We start from the raw sequence: 14,515 nt of genomic DNA on the forward strand, positions 1-14,515 counted from the left end.
ACAGCTTCGATCAGACAGGGGCACCAATTTCATTGGAGGCAAGAGCGAATTGAATGCCACCCTGGCTGAAATGGACAATACGAAAATTTTGCAAGAGTTACTCAAGAACAATTGTGACTGGGTTGTTTTCAATATGAATGTTCCCCATGCCAGTCACATGGGAGGAACATGGGAAAGGATGAATCGCTCTACCAGAAACGCTCTATCGGTTCTCCTACAGCAGCATGGACAGCAGTTGGATGACGAGCTGTTGAGAACTCTCATGATGGAGGCAGAGGCCATCGTGAATAGCCGGCACTTACGTCGACATGAGGTCCCCAGATTCTCCGAAACCAATGACACCGAGTCAGCTGCTGACGCTGAAATCCAAGGTGGTTCTTCCTCCACCAGGCGTGTTTGTTCGCCAAGACCTATATTGTCGTCGAAGATGGCGTCGTGTGCAGTACCTGGCCAATGACTTTTGGGCACTGTGGAAGTCTGAGTTTCTACCGACCCTGCAAGAATGAAAAAAGTGGACAAAGCCCCAGAGGAGCCTCATTAAAGATGATATTGTCATGATTGTGGATGACTCACTACCAAGATGCCAATGGCCGTTGGCTCGTGTAATCGAGGCTTACCCTGGACAAGATGGATATACCCGGAAGGTCAAGAGCCAAGTTGTAAAATCTGTATTCGAGAGCCCATCCACAATATTGTGTTGTTGTAGCACCGGGAATCCCCTGACGAGGAGCCAAACCTCTAATGGACTATTGAACAATGTCGATACATGTTGGATTATCTCGCTTCAATAAGTCAGTGTTTCTCTGTTTGCTTGTTTTCAGTTGATGATAATTTTGAATACTTCATTTGGGGGTAATTGCATTTATTGCATCATTGTAACTGGTAGATTTGGGTTTATTGATTGTTTAAAGATAATTTGAAATGTCAAATCAGAGGAGACATGTAGCTGTTGTTTATGCAAGTTTTGTGATGACTTCCTGTGGTGGTTGGGCGCTGTATTAGCATTCTTGCACTTCCGCATTTTCCCCGCCATACCGTTTTGCCCGCGACGAGCGAAAGAATTGATCGGCTCCATTTTTGATGTTTTCTCTTTAATACCCGACCCTTGGATAGAGGTAAGCTGAATCTCAATTTATTGTTGAACCTCTTGAAGTAACTTTAGGCAAATTATTGTATTGTGTGAATGCAAATGTATCGTAGTAGGTTTTGTGTAAATCATATAGCAAGTTCGTTATGCCGCCAAAATTAGCGGCATGTACTGAATGGCTGTATTTTTCTTTTTCAGTTTTTACGTGAATTAAAGACACACTTTTTGAAACCAAGACAAGGATTATAGACATAAAGTGTGATAACCGCCACAATACACCTTAACATGGCGCGTGTTTAGAAACATAGGAATTCTTCCGGATTCTTTGTAGTTAATTACCCTAATAATCTCAGGAGATCATATCTAAATCTATTGTGATTTTGAACAGATTCTAGGGCTCCATCTTTCATATGGCTCCCCCAATAGGAATTCCTGACTATGCCAGTGCCTGCAGGGGGCGATATTTTTTATCTTCGCTGGAGTACCACAAACCATCACTAGGCCACTGCCCCCACCCCAAAGAGTTTTATGACTTGCGATAATGGATATTGCCACTCCCCGCCATCCCCTCTTCTCCCTTGACACCATCACAGAAGTAAATTTCATTATAGGGAATTTAGAATGGTGAGTCACGGTCGGATCCTTTCAATAACTTATCAACATATTTATGACGTCATGCACGGTCTGATCCTCAGTTAAAACAAGCCTGTGCCTCTGTAGCGATGTGTGGTGAGGCAAGCATAGCGAACCAATCCAAGCTAGTTTATTACCCTGCGCTCGTGAAGTGAAAGCGGGGTTAAGTGATCGGTTGCATACGTATATGCATATGTATGCATGTCGTACATATGTACGTGTCTGCATTTTAAAAATCTGTTCTCTCGGCAACCGTTGTCCAATTGATACAAAATGTGGTGCAGGCGTCATGTGATACAGGCGCCATCTTGGAAAAACCAAAAAACTTTGCACCACAATATCTCTGAAACCGCTCAATGGAAAAAATGGAAACATGGCTGATTGTCAAGCACTCCCCATGGGGAATAATATATGTTAATGATGATGTCATCGGTGCCTTCATTATGACGTCATAATTTGACAAGTGCACCACTTGATCCGATCAGTATTAAAAAATTTTAAGGGTAATGTTGAAATAATTTGGTTGACAGAATTAAATTGATGACATGGCAGTCACGCGTGGTTTGGCAGCCATGTTGGATTGATATTAAAAAACAATTTAAAAATTATTCTTCTCCAAAACGGCTGACCAGATTGATGCGAAACCTCATGCACATGATCTACTAGCCTTGGAGAATATAGGGTGTTTATGAATACATCACAGGTCACATGGTCTTGCAGCCATATTGGATTTAACCTGAAACATTTTAAAATATTCTTCTTCAGAATGGCTGCTCAGATCGAGGGGAACCTTTACTCACTTGTTCCCCAATCCTTGAGGATACTTTGGTGTTCACGAATAAATCATAGCTCACATGGTTTGGAAGCCATGTTGGATCAAAGGAAAAATTATATATATATTTATCTGAAACAGCTGAATCTATCGAAGTGAAACTTTCCAAATATCATCAAACTCCATTGAGGCATATAGTGTGAAAATGATGACATCGTAGGTCATGTGGTACGGCCGACATCTTGCATAGAAAAATTAGCCTTATCTGATCAACACAAAACTTCACACACCTTATCCCATACCTAGTTGGAGCTTGTGTAAATGTATGAGGTCATAGGTCACATGGTTGGGCAGCCATATTGGATCTAAGGGAATATCTTTGAAAATCATCTTCTGAAACCTCTTAAGCAATCAATGTGAAACTTTAACTAATTGATCAACTACCCATGGGAAATATAGTTTGATAAAAGTGACGTTATCGGTCACTTGTCTGGCAGCCATATTGGATCAAAGAAGAAAAACACCTTAAAAAAACAGAAGAGTTGGTTCGCAGCAAGACCTCCTCAAGACTGTGCGGGGTAAGTATTCTATGAATACCATCTAGTTTCGATTTGTGCTTCAACCCGAATTTTGTATTTACCTGCTTGGTGTTCCCCTTGTGTGTTTCCATCTAAAGTGTAAACACAAAGCTCGACTTTCAAATTACGGATGCATGCCTTTTACAAACGGCAGTTGTTCTGAAGGCCCCAACTTTGATCTCAGTGCTATGCTCACAAAAAGTGCTTAATAAAAAGCGTATTATTATAATCATTGTTATTGTTATAGGCCGGCAAGATGGTGCAGAGGTACCTGGCAGCTCGGTGCGCTTGCAGGTGGAATGTTGCAATGCAAAGTGTGCCGTCATTCAAATGGACATTAAGCTGGATGTTTCGACCGCCAGCATCAGCCGGTGGACGTTATTGATCTTTGACGAAGAGTAGGCCATAGTCGGCCCTGTGGCCAAATTCCTGCCATCTGAAAAACTAGGCCGAAAAGCTTTCCCGACCCTACAAGAATGTGGGAATAATTGCGGTCGTTAATGAAGTAGTTGTAGAGAGATTATTGTTATTATATCTTATTCCTACTATAAACAAACTATCTTGGAAAAACAAATGAACATCTGGTGCATTGTTGCAAACTAGTAAAAATGGCGGGTTGGAACAGTTTATTCGATGGTGCAGCCTCGTGAGCGTGCCAAAGTCTGAAGCCTCGGCCTAGCGTCAGGTGTGCTTATATCTCCTTTATTTATTAGACATCGTGTGGACGTAAATGAACACTCGTTTTACTCTGCGTGTGTTGCACGTCACGTGCAGAGAATTTCACCTCCCTGTTCCTTGTATTTATTGTGATTTTAAAAAACTTTTCCGTACACCGCCCTTGAGGCTCCGTTTCCAAGCCACCGTCTACAATTCCAATAGAAGAGACATAATTAGTCTTTCATGGAAAATGTTTTTAGAGTTTGTTTTATCCTCAAAAAATAGACCGTAGTGAACACACATTAATGTTAAAAGATTGGTATGTAAAACCTACCCTTATGAAGGGGGACAGACATCTGTACAAACACACAAACAGACATTGGGGTTTTATACGGTAGATTATGTCAATCATGCGCAACTGTTCATTACAGCTGGTTATTGGAATGCTGTGCATGTTCAACTGCATGTCCTAAATTAGTCACGTTATTTAATCAGGTGTAGGTCAGGTGATGATAGTGGGGCTTTTCAGAGAAGTGCAATCATTTCAGAGGAGCTATTAGTATACTTATTAAACCAATAGTTAACATTTTAAACGAATTATAACTTGTTATTTTTTTTGCGCCAAAAACAAAACTTTTTGACATTCTCATCTAAATCCAAGGAAGAAATATAAAACTTGCCAAACTTGGTCGGTCCCTTTACATCTGCCAAAATGGATGCAATGTATTTCTTTTAACCACAGTTGAGCAAACAAGTCTATAAATGTAGGATTGATGTTCATAGCTGCAGATTTTATGAAGTTGTTAACGCAGGTAACGGTTTATACGTCTATCAGAGATGTCGAAGATTGTTCACCAGGTGTTGAGCATTTGTACTTTCTATCAACGACACCGATACATTTGTCTTTATGATAACCTTCCACGTGATGTGGCTTACGAGCTTAAGGACCGGTGGTGTTTGTCTGTGACATGCTTGGCTAATGTTCTAACATGGCCTCACATAGCGATGTATGTGGGACAAATGTCACATCGGCAGGTGGTTTGGCACCTGACTACAACACCTACAACCCATCGGTGGGATTACAACTAACGTTGTGGTTGCTTTGCTGTGTTCTTGGCCTAGCAAAGTGACTCACGTTGCACCCATTAAAAATATGTCCTACATGCCATGCCAGCTGAAACTGGAGCTCTGTCATGGCAGGTGCTTTTCCGTGCGATCAGGGAAACCCGAGCCCTGTGCCCTGTGGGCAGCAGCCATGGATGAGGCCATGGATGAGGGGGGCCAGACCATGGGGCAGCAGCCATGGATGAGGGGTGCCAGACCATGAGGCAGCAGCCATAGATGAGGGGGGCCAGACCATGGGGCAGCAGCCATAGATGAGGCCATGGATGAGGGCGAGGGGGGCCCAGACCATGAAGCAGCAGCCATAGATGAGGCCATGGATGAGGGGGGCCAGACCATGAGGGAGCAGCCATAGATGAGGCCATGGATGAGGGGGGCCAGACCATGAGGCAGCAGCCATACATGAGGCCATGGACGAGGGGGGCCAGACCATGAGGCAGCAGCCATAGATGAGGCCATGGATGAGGGGGGCCAGACCATGAGGCAGCAGCCATACATGAGGCCATGGATGAGGGGGGCCAGACCATGAGGCAGCAGCCATAGATGAGGCCATGGATGAGGGGGGCCAGACCATGCCACTTGAGCAATACTTTACACAAGGTGATCATTGCAGTGTTCTGAAATTCATAGGTAATCATTGAAAGGGACCATCGAAGGTGTGAGTTTGGGTTGGATTTTCTACTGGAGTGAAATATGTGTAACCTCCATCACAAGCCTGAGATATGTAACAAAACAAACCAGGTGTTAATTACCTCCGCTACCAAAGGTGGGTGGAGGTTGTGTTTTCCCCTCTTTGTGTTTGTCTGTCTGTTTGTTTGTAAAAAGGAAATCTCATAAGGTTGTGGACAGATTCGGACAAAATTTGGTGGGCAGGTTGGGTATGTGAGAAGGAAGAAATGATTCGATTTTGATGAAGATCCGAATTCGGATCTGGATCAGTGAATTTAAAAAATCTATGTTTTTTTATTATTTTTTTGTATACAAGGTTGAGGCTCGTGTAAGAGCTAACATTGATCACAAAAATACAAACTGACATAAAACATATGATAAAGGGAGCGAGAGACAAAATGGAGAGCAGGGACATCGGGAGATTTATGGGAGGGGGAGGGCGTGGGGGGTGGGGAATGGGAAGGGGTGTGGGGAGAGTTCAAAAAACACATGGACACTGCTAGGACTTCCAGGAAAGAAGTCGGTATTTCAAAAAAGTGGATCTGGGGTGAATTGACGGGGGTAGAAAAGATCAAGGTTTTGGATGGGGAAAGATAACAGATGGAGAGTTTCTTCACCATTGAGAAATGGGGCAAAAAACGATATATAGCACGATACCTGGAAAGTTGTGGACGAATTCGGACAAAATTTGGTGGACAGGTTGGATATGTCACAAGGAAGAAATGATTCGATTTTGGTGAAGATCCGAATTCAGATCTGGATCGGTGAATTAAAAAAATCTATACGTGTTTATTCACCGTTGAGAGATGGGGCAAAAAATGATATATGGCACGGTACCTGGAAAGTTGTGGACGAATTCGGACAAACTTTGGTGGACAGGTTGGGTATGTCACAAGGAAGAATTGATTTATTTTTGGTGAATATTTGGATCTGGATTCGCTCATCTTTTTTTTCTTTTTTTGTATACATAATCGAGGCTCGTGAAAGAGCTAACATTTATCACACAAACAAATCAAACAGACAAACAAACAAAGTATATAAAAGGGGAGCGGTAGACAAGATGGGGAGAGAAGGGGAAGCACATAAACACAACATTTGAGAGCACACGTTGACTATGACTAGAGAGGAAGTCCGCCAGCCATGCGTGGAGATTTCCATGGATACCAAAGAAGGAGAGTTTGGTGAGTAGAGAAGGGTGCCAGACCGTATCGAAGGCACGTGATATGTCGAGGAAGCCAGCTCTAATGTCCTGTTTGGCATTGAGGACCTCCATCCATTGTTGAGAAAGCAGAAGCAGCATGTCCAGGTCTGAAACCAAATTGATGATCAGAGATCAAGCCATTGGAGAAGAGGAAAGATTTCATATCCAAAGCAATGATGGATTCCATGACTTTGCTGATAATTGGGAGATGGCTGATTGGTCTGTAGTTGCTGGGATCTGTTTTTGCACCTTTTTTGTGCAAAGCGGTGATGTTGGCTGATTTCCAAGCAGATGGCAGATGACCTTGACCAAAAGAGAGGGTGAAGAGAACAGAGAGAGGGAGTGAAAGAGCGGAAGAACAGGATTTTAGGACCTGTGGGCTGATGCCCTCAGGACCAGTTGCAGAATCAGAGTCGAGGGTTGACAGAAACTTTTCCACCTTGGCAGGAGGAAAGGACACGGAGTCCAGGAGCAGCTGGGTACGACTGGGTACGGTGGGTACAGAGAGGTATGGGTTTGGGACACAAGATTTAGAGGCAAACACAGAGTTGAGGCATTCAGCTTTTTCACGTGCGGAGTCAGCTGTGTAGCCGTTTGAGGTAAGGGAGGGGATGGAGGGGGAACAAACACCAGAAACAGATTTGACCAGACGCCACCAGGATTTGGAAGAGGGAGACAGATAAGAGAGTTCGGTCTTGAGAATGGTGAGATATTGTTTCCTGGCTCTCCTGAGGGTGGACACACACTTGTTTCGGGCTTTGTGAAAGGAAATGAGATTTCCTTCCGTTGGATTTGCTTTCCAGGAGACGAAGGCAAGTTGTTTCTGGGCAACTGCCTCACCACAAGATTCCGTGTACCATGGATGGGAGGAAGGGTACGACAACTGAAGACGAGATGGGATAAATCTGTGCATGAGCGAGAGCAATTTACTTTGGAAGAATTCCCAGGATGAGTTGATGTCAGAGGTGGTAGAGATGAGAGACCAGTCCAGATGATTGATGGCTGCTTGAAGACCGTGCCAGTTTTTAAACTCCAAAGTAATTCTTCACCATTGAGGGCAAAAAACGATATATTAAAAAGTTATGGCCGACGTATGACAAAACTAGGTGTTTGATTGGGCAACAGGTAGAAGCTGATTATATTTTGGTTCAGGTCCGAATCCAGATCAGGCCTATCTGTGGGATACAAAACGTAAACTGTTCACCTGGCGGAGGTATACGCTCTACCGCGTACCGTTCTAGTTTTCTAATGTTAATCCCAATAAACTTCAAACATCTGTTGCAAACATGACAAAATGTTCATTATATTTATAGGATTACCAATCATAAAAGGCATCACACCTGGTCAGTAAATATGAATATTCGTGCTGCAGGTGACAGTGGCCTTCCTCACCCTCGTACAATCCTATTTAATTAATTCTCACTCTCTACACCTTCCTTTTCTTCAACAACTGAATTACAGGATCAAAAGTGGTTTTCATGTTTTCTTGTGTTCTGGAAGTTCCACAGTTTGATTTTAAAACATTGGACAAACCAAGACACAAGTTTTCCTTTGCAGACATCCAATGTCCATCTTTTCCCATTTGAATTTTGTCCGTTGAAGCCCCCTCATACACTGCTGTTTTGCTGTTACATGAGCCTCGACATTGTAAAAAGGTTTTACCTCCACAGCAGGTATGGTTGCTTCCATCACAAGCTAAAACATGATTTTGGTTTATTACGGTTGGTTACATCATGTACGAGCCGAGAATCCACTGGTCCTGCAACACTTCACCTTCCACTCTTCCATTATCACCAACTTCTCACCTGTCCTCCTCAATGTTATTTTCCTCCATCACTGATCAAGTGGGATCAGAAAAAGGTCAAACTTTTGAAAACATGGACAGGTAGGAATTAGGACCATCAGGGGACTCAGCTTACCAAATTCGTCTAAATACAATTATTTTTGCTTATTGTTTATAATTTCCTTGTAATTAATGTCAATGTACTTTGTCCTCCATTATGACGTATTTACCTCTACATGGTAAATTTACAAACTTCAATATGAGACTTAGATCACGAAGGTGTTTCTTCTAATCAATGATCAAGGATCATAACTTCGGGGAAACTTTTGAAAACATGGATAGGTAGTGGTCGACACCTGTCGTGGTGGTTTGGCTGCAGCCCGTGACTGCTGGTTGCATCATTTTCTGGGGGCGTGGCTGACTGATGCCGCGGTCAGCTGGTACTCATTTTGTTTACCTTGGAAGTATGAACAGGCTGAGTCAACCCACCTGGTGTTTATTCAACGGCTATTAACAGGGGCTCAAACTGAGGACAGTAAGATTTCAAACCAACCACCTTATTAAACCATTAGGCCAACACCTGCCTTGACACCAGCAGTGGAACACACCTTACCAAATTATCCACATGTCATCATTTTCACTCGTTCTAGTTACCTTCGCCAGAGGAGAAGGTATTGCATTTGAGTCCGTTTGTCTGTTTGTCTGTTTCTTTGTCTGTTTGTCTGTTTGTTTGTCTGTTTGTCTGTTTGTTTGTTTGTTTGTCTGTCTGTTTGTTTGTCTGTTTGTCCGCACAGAATAAATATGATTTTCTCTGCAACTGTTGATTCGATTGACAGGAAATTTTCACCATAGGTGCAACATCACCTGTATAATTCTTTTAATGATAATTATGACGTCATAGGTCACGTGGTTCGGCCGCCATCTTGGAAAAATCGAAAAAATTTGCACCTCTATATCTCGGAAAGTGCTGAATAAAAAAATGGAGATATGGCTCATTGCAAAGAACTCTCCATGGGGAATAAAATATGTTAATGATGATGTCATAGGTGCCTCCATTATGACGTCATAATTCCACAAGTACAAAACTTCATCTGATGAAGATGAAATTTCTTGAGTATAATCTAGGAATAAATTAGTTTAGAAAAAAATAATGATGACGTCGTCGGTCATGTGATTCGGCCGCCATATTTGTTTTAACACAAAAGCCTTAAAAACCACCGAAAATACATCCTGGCGAGGGTTTGCAATCCGATTGCTCTTTTTCTTGTTTTGTTTTGTAATTTATATCAAAGTACCTGATCCTTTATGATTTATAAATTTGATTGCTGAACGTAAATAACATTACAATGAAAAAAGATCACAAGAGTTGCCAAAGTATACAACTACAGTACTGAATATAATACAACTACAACACTCTCTTACAACCACTTTTTGAATTTTCATGCAGATAATTTCACTTGTATTCAGGACTTTTTAAACACGTGATCTGGGAGTAAGGCTCATAGAGGAGCTTGTACAAATCTAATATGCTGGACAAATTAATATCAGCAGACAACATGATATCTTTACATTAATTAGGACATCAATAGACAAATCCACATTAGTGTAGGCCGAGCAGACAAAATGCGTTTAAAAAGCAGAAATACGTTGAAGGAACATTGACAGGTATTGTAAAGGTGTTGTGTTCCTGTTGTTCGACTTCCCGACAGAATTCCAACTGAAGGTTAGTGTGAAACAATGTCGAATGCCTTCCTGGGGGTTTAGACCTGGGATTGCAGCATCATCGTTTAAGTATTCAGATGGGAATGCCAAAGATCCCAGTTCATATTATTACCTCTGCCACCAAAGGTGAATGCAGGTGATGTTTTCCACCCCTCTCTGTTTGTGATGACGAAAATTGAAAATTTGAGGCCGTCAATGTTATTTGACGATATATGTCAAAGGCAAAAGTGACAGTGACGTCATTTGCATAAAACAGATACATCCAAAAGTGTTTGTGCTCCGTGACGTCAAACTTGACGCAAATGAGTTGAAAAACATGACCTACAGATGGATAATGGGAAATATATCGTCAAAATGACCATGTTCAAAGGTCAAGGTAGGTCAAGGTAGGTGACAAGAACAATCACATTTGATTTTGGAGGTCTGGTTCTGGATCTGGCCTATCAGTGGATGCAAAACGTAAACTGTTCAGCTGAGAGGAGGTATATGCTCTCTACCGAGTGCTGTTCTCGTATTTAGATTTGTTTGCATTTTCTAGTCTCTATTATTAATAAAGTCTCTTTTTAAAGTGTAGGTGTCTTCAACTTCCTAAGAGGTAGGGGTCAGCAGGTCAGAGATCAAGAAGTAGGGGTCAGCAGGTCAGAGATAAAGAAGTAGGGGTCAGCAGGTCAGAGATCAAGAAGTAGGGGTCAGCAGGTCAGAGATCGAGAAGTAAGGGGTCAGTGGGTCAGAGATCAAGTCGTAAGGGGTAGACAGGCTGGACAGATACCTATTTATTTTGTTCCAAAGGCCTTGTGCTTGTCTACCCACATACCGGACGACATTAGTACTCATGGATAACGGTGCATTTTTAGTTTGAAGAAGACAATAATGTGATACTAAAACTGTAAACATCACTTTCGTCTCAAGTTTGATCCAAAATACTTTAACAGTAGCAAATATCTGTGGTACAGAAGCAAACATGTGGCTCACCGGGAAATGTAGCTGGATGAAGTATGGGATAGGAGGACTCTCCGGTACACTATCAAAAGCATTCAAGGCTGCCTCCATCCCGACGTCTGATGCAACCAAGCAGATCCGACACACTGACGAGGAATTCAATTTGTGAGGCCACAGATCTTCAACCTCTGCTCGATTCACAGCAATCCCGAGGAAGAGTTACTTGTCTGGACTCTTGAGATTGATGTAGAACGGTAGTTGTGGTACATCCCAGCATCCGTCCATAACCCGAAGCATGGACCGGTGCACATGTGAGAGTGCAGCCGTCGATAGTGTCAAGACGTCAAACTTTGGCTGGCATAAGCAGTTTGAGAGTCGCTTGGCATGAAAGTAACAACCGCCCTCTGCTGCCCCCTCCCTCTCTTCCACGCAGTACCTCTTGCCCATCCATACTCCTCAACCCGCCCCTTTCACACCCCATATCTGTGGTTTATCCTGATGTGTTCAACGCTCATGACCAAAAAATCTCTACGCTACATTTTCTTTGCTCCCCATGTTTCTCTTTTTGACATCCTCCAAACCTCATTCTACAAATGTCCATTCAATTTTTCAGCGCCTCCACACTCCCCTCTAATCCCAGCGAGTCACTATCACACGACACAGGTGCTGGCAGTGGTCAATGATCATGGGAGGACAAGCTATGGGCACCAACCTCCCCCCTCAACCAAACCTCGTTATCAAAATGACAATTCACCGAATGGCTTTATCCAGACAGTTCCAACTACCATCCAACCATCCTTCTTCTTCATTCGAATATCCTTCCTTTCTGTCCACTTCAGGCTTCATAGACACTTGTTTCTCAGCAAAATTACCCACAACAGATGTTGTGCACAAGTTTAGAAAGGGTAAAAGCATGGGCACCCTTCTTTGTTTCTTTACAAGATGACATTCGAGCAATCTCGTACTGTATACAGGATATAACACATCATAATGTATGTTATTCAAAATTAATTATTCACAAACAATGGGTAATATAATAATAATAATAATAATAATATTAATAATTGTGGCGGACACGAAAGCACTGACGTGGTGACATCACCCCGCACACCAAGTGGGGGTGGGCCACGCCCGGGAGAGAGGCGTGGCCTCACGATATACACGGGGCGCGCAGCCCTGAGCAGCTCAGTGTTACAGTGAGCTCTTGAATAAAGACTCTTACAAGTTACCGCTTGCCCGCTTCCTCCTTGCTCACAAGCAGCGCGCGTAACGCCGCGCTTTACTGGTGACCTCGACGTTGGATCTGCCGTAGCGATCCTTCCAAACACGACGCCATTGCCATGCCCAACAACGCGATGTCGGTTAAACTTCCCGAATTTTGGGAGGCCCAGGCCGAAGTTTGGTTCGTCCAAGCCGAAGCCCAGTTTCAGCTTCGGCGCCTCACCGGCGACGACATGCGCTACTGCCACGTCGTCGCCTCCCTCGGCCCGGCACGGCCGCTCGAGTTGTGTCCGTCCTTCGCCACCCACCGGACGGCCACAAGTACGAGGCACTCAAGCGGCTGCTCCTAGCCACGTTCGGCCTCACGGAGGACGCACGGGCCGACCGCCTCCTGGATCTCCCCGAGCTCGGCGACACGCGCCCGTCGGTCCGAATGGACCATATGCTGTCACTGTTGGGCGACGAAGCCCCTGGTTCTCTATTCCGGGCGCTTTTCCGTCGCCAACTTCCGGCACAGGTACGCCTCGCGTTGGCCGGGACCGTGCTAACGGAACCCCGAGCATTGGCCGCCGAGGCGGACAGGTACTTCGCGGCTTCGGACACGCGGGCGAGAGTCGGTGCGGCCCACCTCGTGGATCCCGAGGCTGATGCTGATCCACAGCATCAACTTCCACAGCATACACAGCATGCTGATACGCACCTCGTGGCCGCCGCCACGCCCCGCCCACCGCCGCGGCGAAAACCACCACCGCGGGGAAAACCGCCAGCTCCACCGGCCTGGCAGAGCCAGCCTCACTCCTCCAGCTCCACCACCTGGTGCTGGTTCCACGCCAAGTTCGGCCACGAGGCTCGACAGTGTCATCCGCCATGCTCCTTCAACAGGTCGGGAAACGCGCGGGCCGGCGCTCAATAGTGGCAATGAGCGCCGGCCGTTCGAGCAGCCTGCTGTTCATAACGGACACCTTATCCGGGCGCCGTTACCTGTGCGACACGGGAGCGCAGGTGAGTGTCGTTCCTGCTGGTATGTCGGACAAGCACGCCACGGGCGGGGGCCCCGCGCTGCTTGCCGCAAACGGGACGCCCATCCGTACGTACGGAAAACGCTGCCTCTCTGCGGTTCGGAGGGCAGGTTTTCCGATGGTCATTCGTTACCGCCGACGTGCCCATGGCATTGCTTGGCGCGGACTTCCTGTGCGCTAATGGGCTCCTGGTCGACGTAAAGCACAGACGTCTTGTCCAGGCCGAGACGTTCAGCTCACTCGCTTGTGCGCTGCCCAGCTCGTCGAGCAGCTCAACGAGCGGCTCACCGAGCGGCTTGCCAAGCGGCTTGCCGAACGGTTCGGTTCCGGCCACGTTGATCTGTACGCTTCTGGCAGCGGACGAATTCACCCGCCTCCTCGCCGGCTTCCCGGCCCTCATGCGGCCAACCTTCTCGGCGGGGGCCGTCAAGCACAGCGTGGCCCATCACATCCCCACCGTCGGGCCACCGGTCTACGCCCGGGCACGCCGCCTCGAGCCGACGAAGCTGGCGGTAGCAAAAGCTGAGTTCGCTACCCTGGAGCGACTCGGCATCGTTCGGCGCTCGGAGAGTGCTTGGGCGTCGCCGCTGCACATTGTGCCGAAGCCCAGCGGGGGATGGCGACCGTGCGGGGACTATCGCCGTCTCAATGACGCCACCACCCCCGACCGCTACCCCGTCCCCCACATTCAGGACTTTTCCGCCCGTTTGGCGGGCATGTCCTTCTTCTCGAAGGTGGACCTCATACGCGGCTACCATCAGGTCCCCTTCAGGCCGGAGGACGTCCCGAAGACGGCGGTCATCACGCCGTTCGGACTCTTCGAATTCCTGCGGATGCCCTTCGGTCTGAAGAATGCGGCTCAGGCGCTCCAGCGGCTGATGGACAGTGTCCTGCGCAACTTGGATTTTGTATACGTCTACCTGGACGATATCCTCGTCGCCAGCGCGTCCCGCGAAGAGCACCTACACCACCTCCACACGCTCTTCGAACGCCTGGGCCAGCATGGCCTGATTGTGAACCCCGCAAAGTGCCGGTTCGGCGTCGCCGTAATCGATTTTCTGGGGCACCGCGTCACCAGGCACGGAGCCGTCCCCCTGCCGGCCAAGGTGGAG

General features: G+C 46.0%; 1 protein-coding gene across 1 annotated transcript in view; it reads right to left on the reverse strand.

Moving 5' to 3' along the window:
- The window catches only part of LOC137431891 (voltage-dependent L-type calcium channel subunit beta-1), a 264,252-nt gene extending 252,758 nt beyond the window's left edge, over positions 1 to 11,494 (reverse strand). Inside the window, exon 1 of the mRNA XM_078782618.1 lies at positions 11,197 to 11,494. Within this exon, the coding sequence (XP_078638744.1) occupies positions 11,197 to 11,274 (78 nt within the window). The 5' untranslated portion in view covers positions 11,275 to 11,494. The remainder of the gene's footprint in view (positions 1 to 11,196) is intronic.
- Between the last annotated feature and the right edge of the window lie 3,021 nt (positions 11,495 to 14,515).

Source organism: Myxine glutinosa, chromosome 7, assembly GCF_964187855.1.
Source record: "Myxine glutinosa chromosome 7, kmMyxGlut1.1, whole genome shotgun sequence".
Classification (NCBI taxonomy): Eukaryota; Metazoa; Chordata; class Myxini; order Myxiniformes; family Myxinidae; genus Myxine; species Myxine glutinosa.